Source organism: Salmo trutta, chromosome 7, assembly GCF_901001165.1.
Source record: "Salmo trutta chromosome 7, fSalTru1.1, whole genome shotgun sequence".
NCBI lineage: Eukaryota > Metazoa > Chordata > Actinopteri > Salmoniformes > Salmonidae > Salmo > Salmo trutta.
Genome location: NC_042963.1, coordinates 19601708 through 19626026, shown reverse-complemented (window position 1 = coordinate 19626026; position 24319 = coordinate 19601708). Strand labels below are relative to the sequence as shown.

The window sequence follows — 24319 nt, the reverse complement described above, 5'->3', positions numbered from 1 at the left end:
ATTTGTGCACAAAATCTGAGAGAAATATTATTTTTGTGCATATGGAAAATGTCTGGCATCTTTTATGGGACCAACATTTTACATGTTGCATTTATATTTTTGTTCAGTATAGATATAGATTGCAATGCCTTGGGGAACCTGCGTTAAATAAGAAAATGCCTCTGAAAAACTATTTTGGGAGCAGTATTTATAAACAGGCTAATACTATTTAAATTCCTCCTGTTAAACAATTGAAATAATTGGCTTACACGTGTAACTACAAAACCTTAAATGAACCAAAGCCACTACTCTAGAGCTCCTTTTTGTTCTTCCCAACTACGTGTAACTTTCATTCAGTCGGCAGACAAAAGTAGGCTACTCAGAAAACGTACTTCCCCGTCAACTGAGTAGCCTAGCTGACAGCCCTCCCCTTTATTCGCCTCTTCGCCCTGGCGGTGATCATTGGATTTGAGTGCCCTGGAGACTCCACGAAGAGGGAATGAAATAGGACTTCATTCCGGGATCATGGCGGCGCCGCTCGGGCGGGAGACCTTACCTGAGCACTGGTCCTACGGTGTCTGCGGGGATGGCAGGGTGTTTTTCGTTCAGTGAGTCGGATATGTGCTTTGGCGAGGCGAAATGTGGTCGTTCTTTTTTTTTTGGGGGGGGGGGCTCTTTAAGGAGAGTTCGATTGTCTAGTGTTTATTTCCTCTTTAACAGGTGTTTTGTCTTTCTGGCAGCGATGAAACGAACACAACTGCTTGGCTCCATCCGCAAACGGGCGAACCTGTCAATTCCGGACACATGATACGGTCAGGTATGCATGCATTCGTATCAGATTATTAATGCTGTTTGGCCTACTTCATAGAAGAACGGTTTTTTTTTGTGCGTTATTGATATACCCGTAGCCTAATGATGCACGAAACTTTCAGGGAATGCGCCTACCCTCGAAGGTAACGCACATTTTGTACTCGCCCATTGCAGATTTACCTCGAGGATGGGAAGAGTGTTTCACGGACGAAGGGGCCAGCTACTTCATAAAGTAAGTCAAAGCAATTTAATTCGACTATATTATGTTGTGGCGAAGTACCTGAGCGTACTACTGCCGTTGAGGTTACTAGGGGAGCAAAAAATATGGCTCCTCTAGCCTACTGGCACAGGTGTGTGTGTGTGTGTGTGTGTGTGTGGTGGTGGGGATGTTCATATTGTAAAATACGTCAGTTACAGTTGGTTTACAACTAGCCAGATAATGGACTAAAGGAACCTAGTTACTCCTTAGTCCAGGGATCTTACATGTTCTGTTTATAGGCGAATTGGCTCTGGAAGCCAAAACAGCCAATGAATGTTGTTCTTTGTGATCCGAACACCTCAAACTTAGATTTGTCTGTCCATAACACTTTTTTCCAATATTCCTCTGTCCAGTGTCTGTGTTTTTTTTTACCCATTTTAATTGTTTATTTTTATTGACCAGTCTGTGATGTGGCTTTTTCTTTGCAACTCTGCCTAGAAGGCCAGCATCCCAGAGTCGCCTCTTCACTGTTGACGTTGAGACTGGTGTTTTGCGGGTACTATTTAATGAAGTTGCCAGTTGAGGACTTGTGAGGCGTCTGTTTCTCAAACTAGACACTCTAATGTACTTGTCCTCTTGCTCAGTTGTGCACCGGGGCCTCTCACTCCTCTTTCTATTCTGGTTAGAGCCAGTTTGTGCTGTTCTGTGAAGGGAGTAGTACACAGCGTTGTACCAGAAATTCAGTTTCTTGGCAATTTCTCGCTTGGAATATCCATAATTTGTCAGAACAAGAATAGACTGATGAGTTTCAGAAGAAAGTTCTTTGTTTCTGGCCATTTTGAGCCTGTAATCGAACCCACAAATGCTGATGATCCAGATACTCAACCAGTCTAAAGAAGGCCAGTTTCATTGCTTCTTTAATCAGAACAACAGTTTTCAGCTGTGCTAACATAATTGCAAAAGGGTTTTCTAATGATCAAGTAGCCTTTTAAAATGATAAACTTGGATTAGCTAACACAACGTGCCACTGGAACACAGGAGTGATGGTTGCTGATAATGGGCCTCTGTACGCCTATGTAGATATTCCATAAATCAGCCCTTTCCAGCTACAATAGTCATTTACAACATTAACAATGTCTACACTTTTTATTTTCTGATCAATTTGATGTTATTGTAATGGACACAATTTGCTTTTTTTTTTCAAAAATGTGTGTGTGTATGTATGTATGTATGTATGTATGTGTGTATGTATATATATATATATGTGTGTGTGTGTGTGTATATATATATATATATATATATATATATATATATATATATATATATATATATATATATATATATATACATACATACATACATACATACATACATACATACATACATACATACATACATACATACATACATACATACATACATACATACATACAGTAATGAATTATTTTTTTACCAAAAAAGTGTGGTGCTTAAACAGGTCAATTACAGGTGCTCAAACAGGTGTGTGTGTATATATATATATACACACACACACACACACACACACACACACACACACACATATGAATTATTTTTTTTACCAAAAAAGTGTGGTGCTCAAACAGGTGGGACTCTTCCCCACCTGCCCTGAATGACGGGTCGCCACTGACTGTACCTCTGTTTTAGCAGTTGCACCCGACAGTATTTTTCAGCGACAACACTTTTGTGGCATCTGCCTTCCTACATACAGGTGTTAGGAGACGCAGCTAGCTAATTAGCACAGGTAGTCTGATCTGTTTTCTGTAAACAAACGCTGTAACATGGAGATGTGGCTGTGTGGGAACACTAATCCTATAAAGGTGTGTATCAATTGAACCTTTTTTTTTTGTTTTTTGAAAAGGATTTCTTACTGATGTGAAATATTAGGTCCTCATGCTTCCAAGACTGTTACCGCAAGCAATGCGTGTTAATATTCAGACCGAGCGCCCCCGGGGCTCTTAACAAAATGTCCCCCGTACGGAAGACACCTTCGTCCAATGACTCTTACGTGTAATGTAATGGAACTGAGAGTCATGACCAAGGGCTAGTACACAACGCACCCTCTCTTGTTGACTTGGTTATGCATTGAACAGTTGTGGCTATTGTTTGACTATTTGGAAAATTGGTTGTTCAATATCACAGCCACTGCTTTAGGCTGCAAAAAATGTTGCGCGTGTTTGACAATCTGATTCGGAATGTTTTCGACATCTACGACACTTGTGATCTTGACGTGAGGCTCGATGTGTTATTGTGTACCTCTTCGCTATTAGTTTCAGTAAGGCGTATTAGGCTACTGTCCATTGTCGATTTACACACTAGTTGAGATTTCACACGTTGATTTCCCCCAGTTTATCTTCCGCTGTCAGTGTGACTCAATATATTGTGTTATTTCTTTGTGTTCCTTGGGACATTGCATTTATGTGAAATTTTCCTATGTGCTATGATTTAGTGGTGTACTGCTGTTATTGTATTGTGAAGGCCCAGCACTCTTAATACCTATAAAGGGAGGTAATGTAGCTCAGGAGCGCTAGGGCACTTGCATGCTATTTGCTAATGTCGGTGTTCAATGAAGTTCCTTTTCCAGTGTCTAGTGTCTGTCTCCACTCTAAAATGTGACCTTTTATTTAACTAGGCAAGTCATTTAAGAACAAATTCTTATTGTGCACCGCCCTATGGGACTCCCAATCACGGCCGCTTGTGATACAGCCTGGATTTGAACCAGGGTGCCTGTAGTGCCGCCTCTAGCACCGGGGTTGCAGTGCCTTAGACCGCTGCGCCACTCGGGAGCTCCTGGCCAGGAGTGCAGAGCATCACAACTGTGACCTGGCAGTATGTCGTGTTATGATTCCAGATACCCCTACCGTGACATAGGGTCTGCTGTTATGTGACATAATGCTTTTATGCCACTCAGGGCTACTGCAGGATCAATACTCCGTGGTGAAATGAATCCTAGTGAGTGACTTCGGTATAGTTGGCCTGTCTGGCCAGCATTTAGAATATATATATATGTGTGTGTGTGTGTGTGTGACTCCAATACTGAAGGATGCACATTTCAGAGGCCTGGACCTCACCTATAGCTCTCTTTTGACATCATCCACCTGTGTTGTCTTCCAACTATTCCTCCTTGGGAGTTTGAGCTTTGTACATCCTCATCTCTGGCCACACAATTGCCATATGAGTGGGAACCTTGTGGAGAAATAACAAGGTGAAGTTTAACACCCTTCCAACCCAATGTCCTATTCTCGTTGTGAGGAGGACTATTTCCAAAAGGTTATGTTTATGTAACATCTCTCAAGGGCTCAGACAATGTTTGCTCTGGCCGGCACTGCTACTGACTGGCTGAATATGTTTTCATATTTTTTTTACAATATCAAAGAACTCTCTTCAATGGAATGTGTTTTTCATTGTCTTTGGACCCTCAGTTCTGTAATTTACGACCTCTCCCTGTGATCTGAATGTCCACTTAAAGTAACCGTTGTGCCCTTAGATCGGTGCAGTCTGTTTTTATCAAGTGTGTGTGTGTGTCTTAATCCGCCCCATTTCTTGTGTGCTCTCATAACACAACCCCACTCTCCCCCCTCAGTCAATTTACTGTTGTCCATTTTTGGCATTCTCTCAAGAGACATGAAAGGGAAAGGGGGAATACCTAGTCAGTTGTACAACAGAATGCCTTCAACTGAAATGTGTCTTCCGCGTTTAACCCAACCCCTCTGAATCAGAGAGGTGCGGTGGGCTGCCGTAATCGACATCCACGTCTTCGGGGCCTGGGGAACAGTGTGTTAACGGCCTTGGTCATACCACAGACATGGTAGAGTTCTGGTGAAATGCCCTCTCACTGTGTTTCTCTCTCTCGCTCAGGAGGAGTGTGGTCCAGCCTGGTCCCATGTCTGTTTGTCTTACCAACTCCTACAGCCAATGTTCAATCAATTAGGTGCAAACAAGCCTGGGACCAGGACAGTGACATGGTTTTTGTTTTGGCTCTGTACTCCAGCACTTTGGATGATACAATGACAGAGGACTAATAATGAACACTAATTGTAATACAATATATATATTTTTTTAAAACACGACCCAAAGCATAGCTACTTTCTTTAGATACCTAATCTGTATTTTCTCCGGTTTGTCAAGCCAACTCTCTGTCAACTACCTGAATGGGAGCTGTGTGCTTTAAGTGGAACGAACTACTGAAAGTGTATCCACTTTTTAGACCATCAAAACACAAATCTCCCAGAGGCACTCAAGTGAAAGAAAAGAGCATGTACCCACCTGTGCATTCACAATATCTCACCGCATATTTTAACCGTCTTTATGTGCTTCACCAAAACGCAGCCACCCGAAACCCCGTTCTTTCTACTTACTAACACATCAACAAAACAGACTGAGCTCAAAGATGATGATAAATTCATTATGGAGATAGGAAGGCCAAATGTGTGCCTTATCTGTGCCTCTGGCTGTTTGCATTGGGCCACATTTCATATCCGTCTCAACTGTTACTCCTCCAGACTCTTATTTGCTTGGGGTTTGTGGTAAATAGTCCCGCTTACGCTCCAGGGGAGGGTCCACACACACACACACAGACACACACACACACACACACACACACACACGTCACATACACCCCCTCCTCACTTTGGACGTCAGGGGCTACAAATGGGGGATGGGGGTAGCTTGCTAGGAGCCCCTTCAGGAGTCTCTTGAGCCTGTTATCGTGCGTTTGCTGCAGGGGCAGGGGCAGAGCGGGATCAAATCCTAGGGATGAAAGAGGAAAACTAGGGGATAAGCCCCTCGCAGGAATGTCAGAGGGATCTTAACTCCGGCTGTGCCTATTGGAGGAGGGATGGTTGTTACAGAAGGACTGGGGGGGATGCAGATGGCCCAGCCAGGAGTGAGTAGCAGATGTCAGGGCCAATCTCTAATGAAAGATGGCACTTCTAGCCCCCACCCCCTAAACCCAAGTCCTCCTAGCCTCCTCCTTTAGCCTGTTAGCAGATCTGAAGGCACTGGGTAGGTGGGAGCAAAATGGTAACGGCTCCACTTAGACCTCCAAGGGGCTTTGGAGAGCTGTATGGGTCTTTCTACAAATAATTGGGCCAATGTGTGACATTGGGGATCAACATTTCAAAATGTTTTTTTTTTTTTTATGCCGTTCCACATGTGTACTTATTGGAATAAAAGTGAACTTATGCAAATTGGCCCATAACTCCACCTACACAACAACAGGCCTAGGTCTATACATTCTTTAAAAACCTCTTAAGGATCCCCGTAGGATCGGTGGGATGGTTGTATACCGGGACGTACTATTGTAAAGTGGTTGTTCCACTGGATATCATAAGGTGAATGCACCAATTTGTAAGTCGCTCTGGATAAGAGCGTCTGCTAAATGACGTAAATGTTGCTAACGTGTGTAATGTGGCTAGAATGACGTAAGCAGTGGCGGGTTTAGCATGCAAATCTTGGTGGGGCAAAAAAATATATAAAAAAATGTGGGATGCATGCCAGCAAAGCCCCAACACAACACTAAGCAATACATTAATTTCACTATAACGGTGACAAACGGTGCCCACAAACTGTTAGGGCCTACATAAAGCTGTCCCAACAGCAGAGTCCCAACAGCAGTCCCAACACCTTACAACTGCTACACCTGGCTATCAGCAGAGCCTTGTCTGGCAGGGAAACAGTTCATTCAGCCTAATTTACTGCCTTTTAAAAAAACATAGCTGATATGGCTGACTTGTTTGAACAATGTGGTTTCTACTGACAGTTGATGTACAAACTATGGAATAAGGGGACAACAAGCGGATAAGAGGCAATCTGTAATTTCGATGACGATAATGAGCGAGCGATGACGGATGTCTTCAATATAACTTTGTTCAGCACGTTTGAAATGTACAGCAACAGAATTCACAACATGGGCTGTTCTTAAAGTGTTCTCTCTGTACACCAAGTCAGAACCATAGGATAATTAAAGGGGGCATATAAGCAGACAATGAAAGCTCTTATAATATTTGATTACATTCTCTAAAACAGGTTAGGCTTCATGTGCACCACCAAGTTAGAACAGTAGGTGAAATTAAGAGGTGAAAATAGACCAAATTATTAGGGTGAGGCACATTGAACACCGTTTGGGTCTTTGCGTGTCAAAAAAGATAGACGTCAAATAACATATATTCTATTATAGAATGTTGTGCTGAATTTGCACGTACAAGCCAAACCACTACTATCAATAGCACTGTCAAAGCTGTACAAAAAAAGTCTGCAAACAAGCACACACAGCCACGAACGATGTGTTTACAATACCGCCTTGGTGAAAATAGACCAAATTATTAGGTTGAGGCACATGGGCTACTAATTAGCTTACTACACAACATACACTTATGTATATTGTAGCTAAGAAAGTAATACTATCTCCATAGCATATTACATAATTTATGCAGCAGCATAACGTTACAAGACATTTTTGGACTCACCTTGTGCTGTGCTCACTTAACAGGAATGTGGTGCGGCGGTCCTGTGTGGGCAAATGCTGTCATCAAAGTCTGGCATTCTCTGGATTTATGGTGGGAACTCACAGCCACTCCACTGAATAGCAGGCTAGTGGTTGCTTTGCAATACTTGTAGTTAGCCACTGATTCCTTCCATACCACTCATTGTTGAATTTGCGATTTCCAACTTGTTGTGTAATGTTTATGTCCAATGGCCCATGACCACCGATACGTTTTATCTATAATTTCTCTTCATTATTTCTCTTCATATGACAAGGATTGAAAAGGATTTGCCAGTAGATTATCGACTTTATTCATGATGACTACTAGCTAAGATTTTGAAAGTAAGATGTTGACATGACCAGTCCAATCAAAGCTACTGTACATATGTGATTTGACGTCATTTTGTCTGTGGCCAATGACCTTGAGCCTTCTTGGAAGGGCTCTTCTAATGTAACTCTATGGCAGGACCCAAAGGGCTTAAATGTTAGATGTCTACCCTTACTAAGGACTTAGACTTGACCAGTGATGTAGTGTCCCCATGAGTGACAGAACACTGAGCCAATCACGGCGCAATGCTCCTATTTTCTGCTGGCTTCCCACACCACCACAGAAAGCACTGAACTAGGCTGAAACACCTACATTTTGGAGCTGCCTTACTCAAGAAAAGAGACCATGTTATATGCGGCTTTATTTACTCAATGATATATTTTTTTACATTGTTTGCAAACGGATATGTGACATGTATTAATGCTAAAATAACATGCAAAACAGGCAAGCCAATGGTTGTAAGTAACAGCAAACTTTCCAGGACATAGACATGTCTTATAAGAGTAGAAAGCTTAAATTCTTGTCATTCTAACTCTACTGTCCAATTTACAGTAGCTATTACAGTGAAAAAATACAGTGTTATTGTTTGAGAAGAGTGCGCAACAAAACCTTTATCACTGCAACTGGTTTGATACATTCACCTCTGAAGTTAAATAATGTACTTACATTCAGTAATCTTTGATTTGTCATCCTGAGGGTCCCAGAGTTTGATAAAATACATTTTTATATATTTTTTTTATATTCAAATGTAGGAACTGGGTGCCAGACGTGCTCAATGGGATTGAGATCCGGGCTCTTCGCTGGCCATGGCAGAACACTGACATTCCTGTCTTGCATGAAATCACACACAGAACGAGCAGCATGGCTGGTGGCATTGTCATGCTGGAGGGTCATGTCAGGATGAGCCTGCAGGAAGGGTACCACATGAGGAGGTGGATGTCTTCCCTGTAACGCACAGCGTTGAGATTGTCTGCAATGACAACAAGCTCAGTCCGATGATGCTGTGACACATCCTCGGACGCGAGTGACACACCCCAGACCATGACGGACCCTCCACCTCCAAATCGATCCCGCTCCAGAGTACAGGCCTCGGTGTAACGCTCATTCCTTCGACGATTAACGCGAATCCGACCATCAACCCTGGTGAGAGAGAACCGCGACTCGTCAGTGAAGAGCACTTTTTGCCAGTCTTGTCTGGTCTAGTGACAGTGGGTTTGTGCCCATAGGCGACGTTGTTGCCGGTGATGTCTGGTGAGCACCTGCCTTACTACAGGCCTACAAGCCCTCAGTCCAGCCTCTCTCAGCCTATTGCGGACAGTCTGAGCACTGATGGAGGGATTGTGCGTTCCTGGTGTAACTCGGGCAGTTGTTGCCATCCTGTACCTGTCCCGCTGGTATGATGTTCGGATGTACCGATCCTGTGCAGGTGTTACACATGGTCTGCCACTGCAAGGACGATCAGCTGTCCATCCAGTCTCCCTGTAGCACTGTCTTAGGCGTCTCACAGTACGGACATTGCAATTCGTTGCCCTGGCCACATCTGCAGTCCTCATGCCTCCTTGCAGCATGCCTAAGGCACGTTCACGCAGATGAGCAGGGACCCTGGGTATCTTTCTTTTGGTGTTTTTCAGAGTTAGGACACTAAAGAGGCCTTTCTACTAAGTTTTCATAACTTATGACCTTAATTGCTTACCGTCTGTAAACTGTTGGTGTCTTAACGACCATTCCACAGGTGCATGTTCATTAATTGTTTGTGGTTCATTGAACAAGTATGGGAAACAGTGTTTTAAAGCCTTTACAATGAAGATCTGTGAAGTTATTTGGATTTTTACAAATTCTCTTTGAAAGACAGGGTCCTGAAAAAGGGAAGTTTCTTTTTTTTTTTTGCTGAGTTTAGAACCCCCCCCCAAAAAAGCTTGCAAAAATTGTAAAAGAAAAAGTAGGCCATTACCTCTATTTTTTTTTTAAGGCCTAGAAATTCATATCGGTATTATATTCTAAAATATGTGAGAATAATGTGGACATTGCCTGACTAAATAGATTGGATGCCTGCATGGAGATTTTTCGATCACCTATGTGGCTGACGCAGGTACACATAATAAATCCATGAATAGAGGTAGCATTAATCTCATCGTCGTTATTTTTATAATGAGAAAGTGACCAAAAACCAGGTAACTTTTTTTTAATTTAAATGTAAGGATTTGTATGGAAAGCCAAGTTGAAGCCAACATTCAATGTTGTCATCCTCACTGCACATGGTTTTACTGCAGCAGAGTAGCGCAACACCCTTCAATTAAAGCGGTGTGGAAACAAACGGAAGTGGCCACATCTCTCACAAAAACAGATAAAAAAATGTAGCCACTGATAATTTTAAGGGAGCAGGAGAACTTATAAATTGGCTACAATAATTGCAAGAAGTTTTCAAGCACCAAATTGACAATTTTTGATTTTTCATGGTAGGCCTATTCCAGTGCTTGAATTTCTGAGCTTCAAGTTCAAGTAGGCTACTTCAAGCCCCTTGTATTGTTTAACGCTCCTGGTGTAACATGGAAAACAAAATGTTTTTGTCATTATTTCATTACCAGACCATCATTGTGAATAAGCCCACTTGGCTATGTAATTTGTCATTATGATGGAGGGATAATGTCAGAGATGCCGGTGTTTTGGAGGATATATTGGCACTGGTATTAGGCCCGAGACAACGTTAAAGCTAACGAGACCCTGCTGTAAATCAAGCAGACAACAACAGATGATCAACCTCAATTCGCTAGGGATATTAGATCCAACGTGGATCCAGGAACCACTGTCTTCACCGGCATAACGAATGAGACACCAAAATATTCTGGACATTCCTCGCAAAGGCATTTTTATTCCCAGCGCTTGGGCTGTTGCATTGCATACACTCACGACAGCTGTTCGTCACTTGCCTGTCATTCTGATAATTCCTTCCTGGTGTGAAACTATCACTGTGTAATTAAACAGCTCAACACCAGATGTAATACCACAATTATTATGCATGATTGAAGAACCATGTTAATGACAGCATCGATTTTAGGTTTTAAATATCAAGTATCTTTCTGTTAGAAGTATTAGATTTTTCAATTGCGTTTATTATTTTGGATTTGTGTGCCCATAGTGTTTTCACCTTGTAACAAGGAGACACAAAACGTTACACTGCATTTCTGACCGCTAGATCCAGGAGTCCTACAGGGTTCAATGTCTAATTTAACTGATTTAATGCTTAATATGTGATATAACGACAACTTACACTGCCGTAAATGCAAGGACAGAAAAGTACTGTTTTATGTCACACCATTTTGGACAAGTCCGTCGAGACACCAACCAAAGGTTTTAAATCGACTCGTGAATTTGATTGAACATAGCTATGATCCCCTTTATCTTTATATCAAACAATTGGCAGATTATTATCAATGACGTATCAACCTCTGTAACAAGTTGTCTAGTGTAGGAAGTCCTCACCGGTACCCTAGCTTTATAGAAAGATCCATGTGAGTTTAACTACGAATGGTGTAACTTCAGAACGGTATATTTATTACTAAAATTGCTTGATCAAACCCACTTGACCTAAAGCCGTCAGTAGCGCTGGGCGTTCAGGATGCGATATACAGCTGTTATGCAGATAACCACATGTAGCATCTGCACTGGGATTCGATAGCATGCTGCTGCCACCTGCAGCGCTAGAGCTGGGAATTGCCAGGGACATCACGATACGAAATGATCACTATACGAAATGATCACGATACGAAATGATCACGATACGATATGATCACGATATGATCACGATATGATATGATCATGATATGATCACGATATGATATGATCACGATACGAAATGATCACGATACGATATGATCACGATATGATATGATCACGATACGATATGATTACGATATGATTACGATATGATCACGATATGATATGATCACGATACGATATGATCACGATACGAAATGATCACGATACGATATGATCACGATACGATATGATCACGATACTCGTGCTGATACGATGTGTTATTTCAAAGAAGCAACACTAGCTTAACATCACACTTGGGTGGCTGGTCTTGACATAGAAGATTACATGAAACATTGTTCTTTGTAATATTGACTATTTACATACTTTAAGACTTTATATTCCTCATATCAAAAACAAAGCAACATTTTTCTGGCACTCTGGCCTTGACTGTGGAGAAAGCCACAGTGCATTATGACTGCCTCCTGTGAGTTTGACCGGTCAGGCAAAGAGGAGCTATGCTAAGCTCTTTACGACTACACCAGGTATTGCGGAAGTCTTGTGATATCAAACAGGCTAAAACCATGTGGTAACACTTGTTATAAAACATTTTGATTCTACGCTGTTATGACACAAACTGTTTTAAAGCGTAATGTGATATTACAACAACGAAGTTACTGCTAACAACGAGCACAACCTTCCCCCTGACATCATTGCTGCACACGTAATAGAACATCACAGTATCTACTGATTTTATTTTTATAAAAAAAATAATAAGTCCACCATTTTAATTTTTTTTTCTCCCCAGCTCTGCAACAATAACATTGGTGGTGGGACGACAGTGGCACTGTCATGCCGTCTGCGGATTCCACCATTAGGTCAGTAGTCTAGTGGTAGCCTAATGCTAGCTATTTGAGTAAGATTGATTGTTTTGTTTCAGTATCATATACTTTTTTTAGGTGCTCATATGGGCTTACCAATAACGACATGTTGTATCATTATTATGCCACGTAGAGGATATGCAGGGCTTATGATGGAGGGTTCAACTCAGGTAAACGCTAACTAAGATTTATTTAATAGTCCTGTGGAAAAGCCACAAGTATATAGGGTCAGCTTGCTCCAGCTCTCTTTTGACACGGCTAGGATACAAAGGGCTTTGTTTCGTCTCGGAGACCCCGAGTGAGTCCCAAATGGGATCCTACACCCAATGTAGTGCACTACTTTTGCCCAGGGGCCGTAGGGTTCTGGTCAAACGTAGTGCGCTTTATAGGGAATAGGTTGCCATTTGGGATGAATACCATGGCTAATTCAAAGAGCAGCGTTTTTGTGGCAGCCAAAGAAAGGGCGGTTAAGAGGAAGCTCTGTAAGCAATTGTTTTTTTAAAACTTTGGGCCCAAAACAGGCAAACTGAGTTTGTTTGCTCGCTGTACTGCATTTTTGTTCTTTGAAAATGTCAAACCAAGGACGGTCTCCATGCACGGTTGTGGAATGTTTCATTGTTTTAGTGGAACTTTCTTTTGACAACTCTTCGTTGCAACTCAGTTATTTGACAACAAAGGGCCTATGGACCAGCCATTTCTGCTGTATACCATCTATCTATCCATATATTGCCTGTCTGGTAGCTGGGAGATAGGAATATATCTCTGGTAGTGTGAGTGATTAACCTATAGAGGAGTCACCGGTAAATCGGCTGTCTTACTCTATTAAAGAAACATCGGCCTTGGAGTCACAAATACTGTGTCATTGTTCAGTGTGACGAGCTGTGTATTTTTGGAAGGAATGGTTTTGTATTCAGTTGCTGTCTGTACTGCACTCGGCTAAACAAATCAACACGCACCGCATGACTTTCTGGATTGGCACTGACTTGAGTAAAACTTGAATATTTCCATTTTCTGTTCAAAAAGAAAGTATGAAAGAAGGGCGGTAGGCAAGGAGGGAAAGAGGGGTTGGGTGTCCTTGGAAAGAGTGAGAATTTTTCAGAGAGCTTCCCAGTGGGCTAGTTGTGCTGAGGCTGCTTGTTCTCGCCCCTCAAACACTCTCGTGTGTGTGTGTGTGTGTGTGTGTGTGTGTGTGTGTGTGTGTGTTTTCTTGCCGCAAGAAAATGTGTATATGAACCCTTTGGAAATACCTGGATTTCTACATAAATTGGTCCTAAAATTTTATCTGATCTTCTAGGTCACAACAATATTACAAATACAGTTTGCTTAAACTAATAACACACAAACAATTATACGTTTTCCTGTCTTTATTGAACACACCGTGTAAACATTCACAGTGCAGGGTGGGAATAGTATGTGAACCCTTGGATTTAATAACTGGTTGACCCTCCTTAGGCAGCAATAACCTCAACCAAATGTTACTGTAGTTGCGGATCAGACCTGCACAACGGTCAGGAGGAATTTAGGACCATTCCTCTTTACAAAACTGTTTCAGTTCAGCAATATTCTTGGGATGTCTGGTATGACCTGCTCTCTTGAGGTCATGCCACAGAATCTCAATCGGGTTGAGGTCAGAACTCTGACTGGGCCACTCCAGAAGGTGTATTTTCTTTGGTTGAAGCCATTCTGTTGTTGATTTACTTCTGTGTTTTGGGTCGTTGTCCTGTTGCGTCACCCAACTTCGGTTGAGCTTCAATTCACAGACAGATAGCCTAACATTCTCCTGCAAAATGTCTTGATAAATTTGGGAATTCATTTTTCCGTCGACGATAGCAAGCTGCGCAGGCCCTGAGGCAGCAAAGCAGCCCCAAACCACGATGCTCAATATAGACAAGAAAAATACAATAATTTGTGTGATATTAGTTAAAGCACACTGTTTGTCTATTGTTATGACTTAGATGAAAATCAGATCAAATTTTATGACCAATTGATGCAGAAATCCAGGTAACGCCAAAGGGTTCACATACTTTTTCTTGCCACTGTACATACAGTCTGTCTGTGAGAATAAGGGATGCAGGGACTTTCTGCTGTGACACAGCTAGGTATTTCCAAGGTTCAGAGGAGAGGGGGGGACAGCTGAGCTCACAGCAACCCAGGCTTGGTGAGGTCGTAACCTCTACACCAGGGTTTCCCAAACTCTGTCCTGGGGCCCCACCTGGGTACATGTTTTGAGTTTTTGCCCTAGCACAACACAGCAGATTCAAATAATCTATGCTTGCTAATGACTTTATTTGAATCAGCTGTGTGGTGCTAGGGCAAAAACCAAAACGTGCACCCAGGTGGGGCCCCAGGACAGAGTTTGGGGAAACCTCACTCTACACAACCTCTGCTGTCTGAAAAAGACAAGACTTCATAGTTGATATTTTATATAGGAGGGCATTTGCATTAAAAGAGGGAGAATAACCAGGGGAATACCTGTTAAATGTTTCCTGGAACAAAAGGGTCTGTCCCAAATGGCGCCCTATTCCCTATGTAGTGCACTACTTTCGACCCAAGGCCTATAAGCCTCTGGTCAAAAGCAGTGCACTGTATAGGGAAATAGGGTCACGGGTGCCATTTGGAACATTAGCTGGAACACGACTCCAGTGCTTTCCATTGCACTTCTTGAACAGAAAGAGGTTAGGGATCAGTGAGGTTGTGACACTGATGGAGCATCATTGATCCCACATTGTCTAGGGAGAGATGGACTTAAGTGAACGAGAGGGGATTCAAATAAATGGAGGGAGAGAGAAAGGGAGAGAAGGCTGGATTTTGAAGTGGAGTGGGTAGGTGAGGAGAGTTGAAGATTGCAGGTGCAAGGGGACCTGAGGAGGTAGTGGCTGTGTCCAAATACCCATATGAGCCTCATAAATAGTATGCGGAGAAAGTGTTGGTGTGTGAAATATAAAAAAAACAAAGTGCTCAATGTGTCATCTAATGTGTGATTGCGTTGATTCCCGCAATTCCTTCGTTTCGGTACAGCGCATCAATGTATCTGCTCATCAGCTGTTGTCAGAAAAGACGACTGAATTCTACTAGATCAAACGGCGAAATGAGTATGCAGTTTAAGTATGTGGTACGCTAGTATGGATGTTCGGACACGGACAGTGAGAAAAGAGGAGGGGGAGGAGAGGGCAGGAGAGGAGGATAGATGAAAAGATGGGGAAGGAGAGAGGAGGGGGAGGAGAGGGCAGGAGAGGAGAGGAGGATAGATGAAAAGATGGGGAAGGAGAGAGGAGGGGGAGGAGAGGGCAGGAGAGGAGAGGAGGATAGATGAAAAGATGGGGAAGGAGAGAGGAGGGGGAGGAGAGGGCAGGAGAGGAGAGGAGGATAGATGAAAAGATGGGGAAGGAGAAAGGAGGGGGAGGAGAGGGCAGGAGAGGAGGATAGATGAAAAGATGGGGAAGGAGAAAGGAGGGGGAGGAGAGGGCAGGAGAGGAGGATAGATGAAAAGATGGGGAAGGAGAGAGGAGGGGGAGGAGAGGGCAGGAGAGGAGGATAGATGAAAAGATGGGGAAGGAGAAAGGAGGGGGAGGAGAGGGCAGGAGAGGAGGATAGATGAAAAGATGGGGAAGGAGAGAGGAGGGGGGGTGAGTGACTCACTGTTTCTGTTGCCTGATTCACCGGGTCTGTGTTGTGGTGCTGAGCTCGGGGAGTTATTCAGCACCACTGGCAAATTATTTACTGTTTGTGTGTGGGGGGGGACTGGGGTACGGGCAAACCATATCAGACAACCTAACCTCAAATCACAACCTGCAGGTACATGCTACTATACTGTTTGCTGAAGCTAAAAGCTAAGATGAAAAGACGTCAAGCCAGATGCCAGTGCTGTAATGGACTAGTGTTATGTTCCCAATGGACTACTGTACTATCTACTGAACTATTTACAGAAAGCCTTGCTGCATCTGTTTGTTGAAATGTGTTTTGAAATTCACACCAAGTAAAAAAGCCATGATTCATTCATGCCAATGAGCCAATTGAAACGTGTTCCCGTCATGGTGTCATTGAAGCCTATTCTTCTTCTATCCCAATAGTTTGATGGGTTTGCAACCCAAATGGCACCCCATTCCCTATATAGTGCACTACTTTTGACCAGGGTTGTAGGGTAAAAGTAATGCACTATATGGGGAATAGGGTGCAGTTTGGATAATCATAGCCCTAGATCCTAGCGTTCACGAATGTTAGCAGATAGTTGCTTTGCTGATTTATGTTCACTCGTTTCAGATAGAGAGCTGGACAGTGTGTACTGTAGGTATGTACTCAAGATTTTACACACACACACAGTTACCCAGGATTCTAGAATATCTTCTCTGGTTGAAAACAGCCTCTTGTCCTTGACTTGGTCGACAGTTCTTTCGTGTGTGTGTGTGTGTGTGTGTGCTCGCTCGCTCGCAACAAAATGTGGAAAAAGTTAAGGGGTCTGAATACTTTCCCGAATGCACTGTGCACTGAGATATACTGACACAAGAGCTTGAACGAACGAGCGAGCGAGCGAGGTTGGTTGGTTCGTTCGTTCAAGCTCTTGTGTCAGTATATCTCAGTGCACAGTGCATTCGGGAAAGTATTCAGACCCCTTAACTTTTTCCACATTTTGTTACATTACAACCTTATTTGAAAATGGATTAAAAAAAAAAAGATTCTCTCTTAACAATGTATACACAATAACCCATAATGACAAAGTAAAAACTGGTGTTTAGACATTTTTGCAAATAAAAAAAATACAAATTAAAAATGTAAATCACATAAGTACTCAGTACTTTGTTGAATCACCTTTGGCAGCGATTACAGCCTCGAGTCTTCTTGAGTATGACGCTACAAGCTTGGCCCACCTGTATTTGAGGAGTTTTGTTGGATGGGGAGCGTCGCTGCGCAGCTATTTTCAGGTCTCCAGATAAAAAAAAAAATGTTTTTTATTTAACTAGGCAAGTCAATTAAGAACATTTTTACATGACATTTTTTTTTTTACATTTTAGTCATTTAGCAGACGCTCTTATCCAGAGCAACTTACAGTAGTGAATGCATACATTTCATGCATTTTTTTAAAATGTATTTTATTTTAGATATTTTTTTTTTTAACTGGCCCCCCTGTGGGAATCGAACCCACAACCCTGGCGTTGCACACACCATGCTGGCGTTGCAAACACCATGCTCTACCAACTGAGCCACAGGGAAGAACAAATTCTTATTTACAATGACGGCCTACACCGGCAAAAACCGGACAACGCTGGGCCAATTGTGCGCCGCCCTATGGGACTCTCAATCACGGCCATTTGTGATACAACCCGGATTCGAACCAGGATATCTGTAGTGACGCCTCAAGCACTGGGATGCAGTGCCTTAGACCGCTGTGCCACTCGGGAGCCCCGATCGGGTTCAAGTCCGGGCTCTGGCTGGGCCTCACAAGGACGTTCATAGGCTTGTCCGGAAGCCACTCCTGCGTTGTCTTGGCTGTGTGCTTAGGGTCGTTGTCCTGTTGGAAGATGAACCTTCGCCCCAGTCTGAGGTCTTGAGTGCTCTAGAGCAGGTTTACATCAAGGATCTCTCTGTACTTTGCTCCGTTCATCTTTTCCTCGATCCTGATTAGTCTCTCAGTCCCTGCCGCTGAAAAACATCCACAAAGCATGATATTGCCACTACCATGCTTCACCGTAGGGAGGGTGCCAGCTTTCCTCCAGACGTGATGCTTGGCATTCAGGCCAAAGAGTTCAATCTTGGTTTCATCAGACCAGAGAATCTTGTTTCTCATGGTCAAAGTCTTTAGGTGTCTTATGGCAAACTCCAAGCGGGCTGTCATGTGCCTTTTTACTGAGGAGTGGCTTCCATCTGGCCACTCTGCCATAAATACCTGATTGGTGGAGTGCTGTAGAGATGGTTGTCCTTCTGGAAGTTTCTCCCATCTCCACAGAGGAACTCTAGAGCACTGTCAGAGTGAACATCAAGTTCTTGGTCAGTTTGGCCGGGCTCTAGGAAGAGTCTTGGTGGTTCCAAACTTCTTCCATTTTAAGAATGATGGGGGCCACTGTATTCCTGGGGACCTTCAATCCTCCAGACATTTTTTGGTACCCTTCCACAGATCTGTGCCTCGACACAATCCTGTCTCGGAGTTCTACGGACAATTCCTTCGACCTCATGGCTTGGTTTTTGCTCTGACATGCACTGTCAAGTGTGGGTCCTTAAATAGACAGGTGTGTGTGTGTGTGCCTTTTTTCCAAATCATGTCCAATCAAGTTGTAGAAACATCTCAAGGATGATCAATGGAAACGGGATGCACCTGAGCTCAATTTTGAGTCTCGTAGAGAGTCTGAATACTTATGTAAATAAGGTATTTCAGTTTTTTATATACTTTTTCAAAAATGACTTAAAACCTGTTGTCTTTATGGGGTATTGTGTGTCGATTGGTGAATTTATTGTTTTTAATACGTTTTAGAATAAGGCTGTAACGTAACAAAATGTGTGCACAGGTGTGTGTGTGCCCCAGACCTGGGTTCAAGTACATTTGTATTTGAGTATGTGGTATTATAAAACAAATCTGTGTATTTAAGTATTTTCAAATACACAGCCCAAAACAAGTACTTTTACTTGTATTACCCCCAGAAATGACAGGGAATATGGAGATAGGTGCCTTGGTGGACGAGTGGGGTAGCATCTCACAGCAAGAACTGGCAAATCTGGTGCAGTCCATGAGGAGGAGATGCACTGCAGTACTTAATGCAGCTGGTGGCCACACCAGATACCGACTGTTACTTTTGATTTTGAACCCCCCCTTTGTTCCACATTATTCAATTTCTGTTAGTCACATGTCTGTGAAACTTGTTCAGTTTGTCTGTTGTTGAATCTTGTTATGTTCATACACATATTTACACATGCTAATTTTGCTGAAAATATACGCAGTTGACAGTGAGAGGACGTTTCTTTTTTTGCTGAGTTTATAGCTGAATACTTTACAGTACCTGTCAAAAATGCCAAGAGTGCAAAAGCTCTCATCAGGCAGGGTGGCTACCTTGAACAATCTAAAACTAATATATATTTAGATTTGTTTAACACTTTTTTTGGTTACTACATGATTCCATATGTGTAGTTTTGATGTCTTCACTATTATTCTACAATGTAGAAAATAGTAAAAATAAAGTAAAAACCCTGGAATGAGTAGGTGTCCAAACTTTTGACTGGTACTGTACTTCGAATGTATGTGAAAATAATTGATAGTATTTGAACCGAGGCGTGTGTGGGTGTTTGTACTGATCCCAGTATATCCCTAGCCTGGTGGCGCTGTCGTGACAACGGCCCTGGGTCCCTCGTGTCTCTGTGTGTGTGGTGCGAGAGGCAGCACAATGACGCCGTTGTTGCCTGCTGGGGTCTCTGGTAGCAGCGGTGGTGTTGTACACATTCATTTTGATGCTGCCCCACTGGAGACTTGTTTGAGCCCTCAAACTCTCTGTGTGTGCAGTGCACTAACGATAAAAACGCTTCTTTTAGAATGAGATCAGATTCTCGATGCTGAAAAGTACAAATCCAACCTGACCCCTTTAAAAAGTATGTTTTGACTGGTGCCCGTAGAGCATTTCGTAAACTCGACTGCAAACTTTAAAGTCTTTCATCTTTAACATTGTCCTGGGGCAAGTTAGCATTTTAATCTTGAATGTTTTTAAATACATCTGGACGAATCATTTCTCTTGGAGGATGAATGTATAAAGAATGTAATATATTTGAAAGAGAACTTGTTTTATCACCTCCGTTTGCTAATACACAAGTGTATGTGGTCTTCTGTCCTACTCTGCATGAAATTCTATTTGTGAAGGTAGAAGCCGAGACTCTGTTAGTACAGTTTTTATGTAATTTCATCTTGCGAGCATTGTAAGGACGCTGATCTTTTAGGTTGAAATGGCACCCTATATAGTGAACTACTTTTTTCCCAGGACCCATAGGGTCTGATCAAATGTAGTGCACTATGTAAGGAATAGGGTGCCATTTGGGATGCAGCCTTAGAATGACATATTTTAGTTATTTGACTGACTGACAAGGTCTTGGGTGGGCAGAGAAAAGAGTGGACTACAATATACATCAAACAAAAATATAAACGCAACATGTGAAGTGTTGGTCCCATGTTTCATGAGCTGAAAAAAAGAAAGATCCTTACACAGGTGCACCTTGTGCTGGGGGACAATAAAAGGCCACTATAATGTGCAGGTTTGTCACACAACACAAGGCCGCAGATATCTCAAGTTTTGAGGGCGTGTGCAATTGGCATGCTGACTGTAGGAATGTCCACCAGAGCTGTTGCCAGAGAACGTAATGTTCGTTTCTCTACCATAAGCCGCCTCCAACGTCGTTTTAGAGAATTTGGCAGTACGTCCAACCGCCCTCACAACCGCAGACCATGTGTATGGCGTCGTTTGGGCGAGCAGTTTGCTGATGTCAACATTGTGAACAGAGTGCACCATGGTGGCGGTGGGATTATGGTATGGGCAGGCATAAGCTATTGCATTTTATCAATGGCAATTTGAATGCACAGAGAGGATCTCTTCACGGTATGAGACCCATTGTCATGCAATTGATCAGCCACCATCACCTCATGTTTTGGCATGATAACGCACAGCCCCATGTCACAAGGATCTGTACACAATTCCGGGAAGCTGAAAATGGCCCAGTTCTTCCATTGCTTGCATACTCACCAGACATGTCACCCATTTGAGCATGTTTGGGGTGTTCTGGATAGACGTGTTCGACAGCGTATTCCGGTTCCTGCCAATATCCAGGAACTTGGCACAGACATTGAAAAGGAGTGGGACAACATTCCACAGGCCACAATCAACAGCCTGATCAACTGTATGTGAAGGTGTCGCGCTACATGAGGCAAATAGAGGACACACCAGATACTGACTGGTTTTCTGATCCATGCCTCTACCTTTTTTTTCTTAAGGTATCTTTGACCAACTGTATTCCCAGTCATGTGAAATCCATAGATTAGCGCCTAATTCATTTAAATTGACTTATTTCCTCATATGAACTGTAACTCAGTAAAATCTTTGAAATTGTTGTGTTTTTATATTTTTGTTCAGTATAAATGTACTGTTAAAATGAGCTTCTTTGTTCGTCTCCACAAAGAGATGGAGAATGGCCTTTTAAAGATAAGTGTGTTTGTGTTTTGTATACAGCTCACACCAAACAAAGCCCAGATGTCAGAGAAGAATTGTCTTTATTTCTTCGGTTCACCCAGCTATCTGGTTTTGTCACGCTGCGAACACCTGTCTCACCACGCTCGCACAAGCTCGGTGTGGGATCTTTACACATTGTCTCCGGGCTGGGCACTGTTTTTTACCATGTTGGGAGCATGGCCAGGTACAAGGCCCTGCATAAGATACAGATCCCACCACTGTGTCAGTGTGTGTTTACGCTCAGTCGTGTGTGCCTCTGATAAAGTAATGAACGATAAAGACTATTGCCCGCTTAATGTTTTAGTTAAGTCAACCTTTTTCCTACAGGCAATATGTGTGTTTATGTGTGCGAGTAAATGTATAATAGTAAAACAAAGGACATTTGGACAATCGGGAACTTTTTTGCCAGTCCCCACAAGGGAAAGAGGCTATTTTAGGGATAGAATTAGGTTTTGGGGTTAGGGAAAGTAGGATTTTGAATGGGAATCAATTGTTTGGTTCCCACATATCCACAGATGTTCCATCAATATTGTAATAAACAGCAGAGCTGGTATTAGCAGTGTGAAATTCATGCTTTTAACATTTATTTGCGGGTTGTTAGGCGTGTAGAACTTGACAGCCATGGTATGATACACCTTTGCACTCTGTTACAATAGCATTGTGTAGGCTACTGCATCTATCAAGAATGCTAAGAATGGATGGCCATCCGGAAAGAAGGGTTACCAAAATATACTGTTATTCTATGGTTCAGTCACTAGCAACATGCTACACCAAGGCTGTGCCTATCAACATTGCTGTGAGTTTAGTGTTCTGATCAGGACCACGTGTTTATAGTATAAATCAAATTTGTTTTCAGAGGTGACAGTATGAGTCCAATGGGCCTTTTGTAACTGCTTCCTGTCTGATTCTCTATATACACACACACACCTTCGTCTCTCTCTCGCTGCCTCCCTCATTTAAAGTGTAATTCCAATTTTACTCACTCACTCACCTACTAGTAGAAAACCAAATCAACATGTGCATGCACTTTGGCTTTGCTCTCCTGGACTCTAACATGCTGTATTTCCAGGCATCAAGCGAACTGCTTCACTGCTCCTCTGCTTCCCCTCTGGTTGTCTTTCCTCTCTTTCACCATTGATGGTCTTTCACAACACCTCACAAAGCAGAGCGGTCTCAAGGTGAGTCCCAAAATGGCACCCTATTCCCATATAGTGCACTATATTTGACCAGGGCCCATAGGGAATAGGGTGCTATTAGGGATGCAGTTGTAGACTCACTACCACAGGACACATTTCCAAGTGTTTTAAATGCCCTGCAAATAGCATTGAGGTCAATTGCATTATTGTATACCAACAATGATGATAACCCTATTTTATCTTGATCCTCATTGAGTAGGGTTCCAAAATTCCCAGGTTTACCAGAAATCCCAGGTTGGAATCAGGACGGAATAGGCAGAAAATCTGTGAATCCTCCAACCAGAATTTCTGGAATACCTGGGAATTGTGAGAAAGTTACTGGAATTTTGCATTCATCTGTTGGAATGAAGTCATGCAAATCTCTTGCCTATGCCTCGGACATTGCTCTGACCCCAAACCATGTTTCTTTACCACCTAGTTGAATGTGATTATTTTAGACTTGGGTGCGGATCCGGTCTAGCTGGGAGAGCCATCACATTTCAATTCAAGGTGTATGCAAACAACGCGCCTTTAAGGGTATATCAAATGAAGACATCCCTTGAAAAGAAAGGAAAATAACACCCGCCCACTTTGACCGATTATGATTTTTCAACGCCGATACCGATTATTAGAGGACCAGAAAAAGCCGATACCAATTAATCGGCTGATTTTATAAAAAAAATGAAAAAAAATGAAAAAAAATGTGTGTGTGTGTACCGTAATTTCCGGACTATTAAGCCCACTGAAAAAAAAAAAAAAAAAGTTTATTTTGAACATAAGCCGCACATGTCTATAAGCCGCAGGTGCCTACCGGTACATTGAAACAAATGAACTTTACACAGGCTTTAACGAAACACGGCTTGTAACAAAAATAAAAAGGCTTTAACGGAACACAGCTTGTAACAACAAAAAACTAAAAATTAGCATTAAGCTTTAGTTGTCTTTTTGCACTGAGTCAATTCCTCACGCTGCTGTTTCCAACGTCTTATCGACTCATTAAGACCAAGCTCCCGTGCAGCAGCTCTATTTCCTTTTCCAACAGCCAGATCAATTGCCTTCAACTTGAAAGCTGCATCATATGCATTTCTCCATGTCTTTGCCATGATGAGGGTGACAAAATGACTACCGTAATCAGAATGATGGGAAGTTTGAGAGCGCTCGATTTAATCTAAACAGTAAACAAAAGTTGTTTGACCAAAACCCGTTCGGCAATTTCATTGGTCTAATGAAAGCTTCATGCCGGCAAAAAACTGAGCACGTCACAGAATGTGTTTTATGGAGAAATGTTTTTTTGAAAGCGTGAAAAATCCATATATTAGCCGCGTCATTGTTTAAGCCGCGAGGTTCAAAGCCTGGGAAAAAAGTTGCGGCTTATAGTACGGAATTTACGGTATATATGTATATACAGTGGGGCAAAAAAGTATTTAGTCAGCCACCAATTGTGCAAGTTCTCCCACTTAAAAAGATGAGAGGCCTGTAATTTTCATCATAGGTACACGTC

At 42.5% G+C, this 24319-nt stretch overlaps 1 protein-coding gene across 10 annotated transcripts in view; it reads left to right on the top strand.

The window, feature by feature from the left end:
• Nucleotides 1–462: 462 nt before the first annotated feature.
• The window catches only part of LOC115197057 (pleckstrin homology domain-containing family A member 7), a 172519-nt gene continuing 148662 nt past the window's right edge, over nucleotides 463–24319 (top strand). For 5 of the 10 annotated variants that reach the window (XM_029758212.1, XM_029758211.1, XM_029758209.1 and 2 more), the window contains exons 1-3: nucleotides 463–587; nucleotides 720–796; nucleotides 964–1021. In XM_029758212.1, the coding sequence (XP_029614072.1) occupies nucleotides 505–587; nucleotides 720–796; nucleotides 964–1021 (218 nt within the window). In that variant the 5' untranslated portion in view covers nucleotides 463–504. Of the gene's footprint in view, nucleotides 588–699; nucleotides 797–963; nucleotides 1022–24319 lie in introns of all 10 variants that reach the window. The other 5 variants (XM_029758221.1, XM_029758218.1, XM_029758217.1 and 2 more) reach the window with 2 other exon arrangements.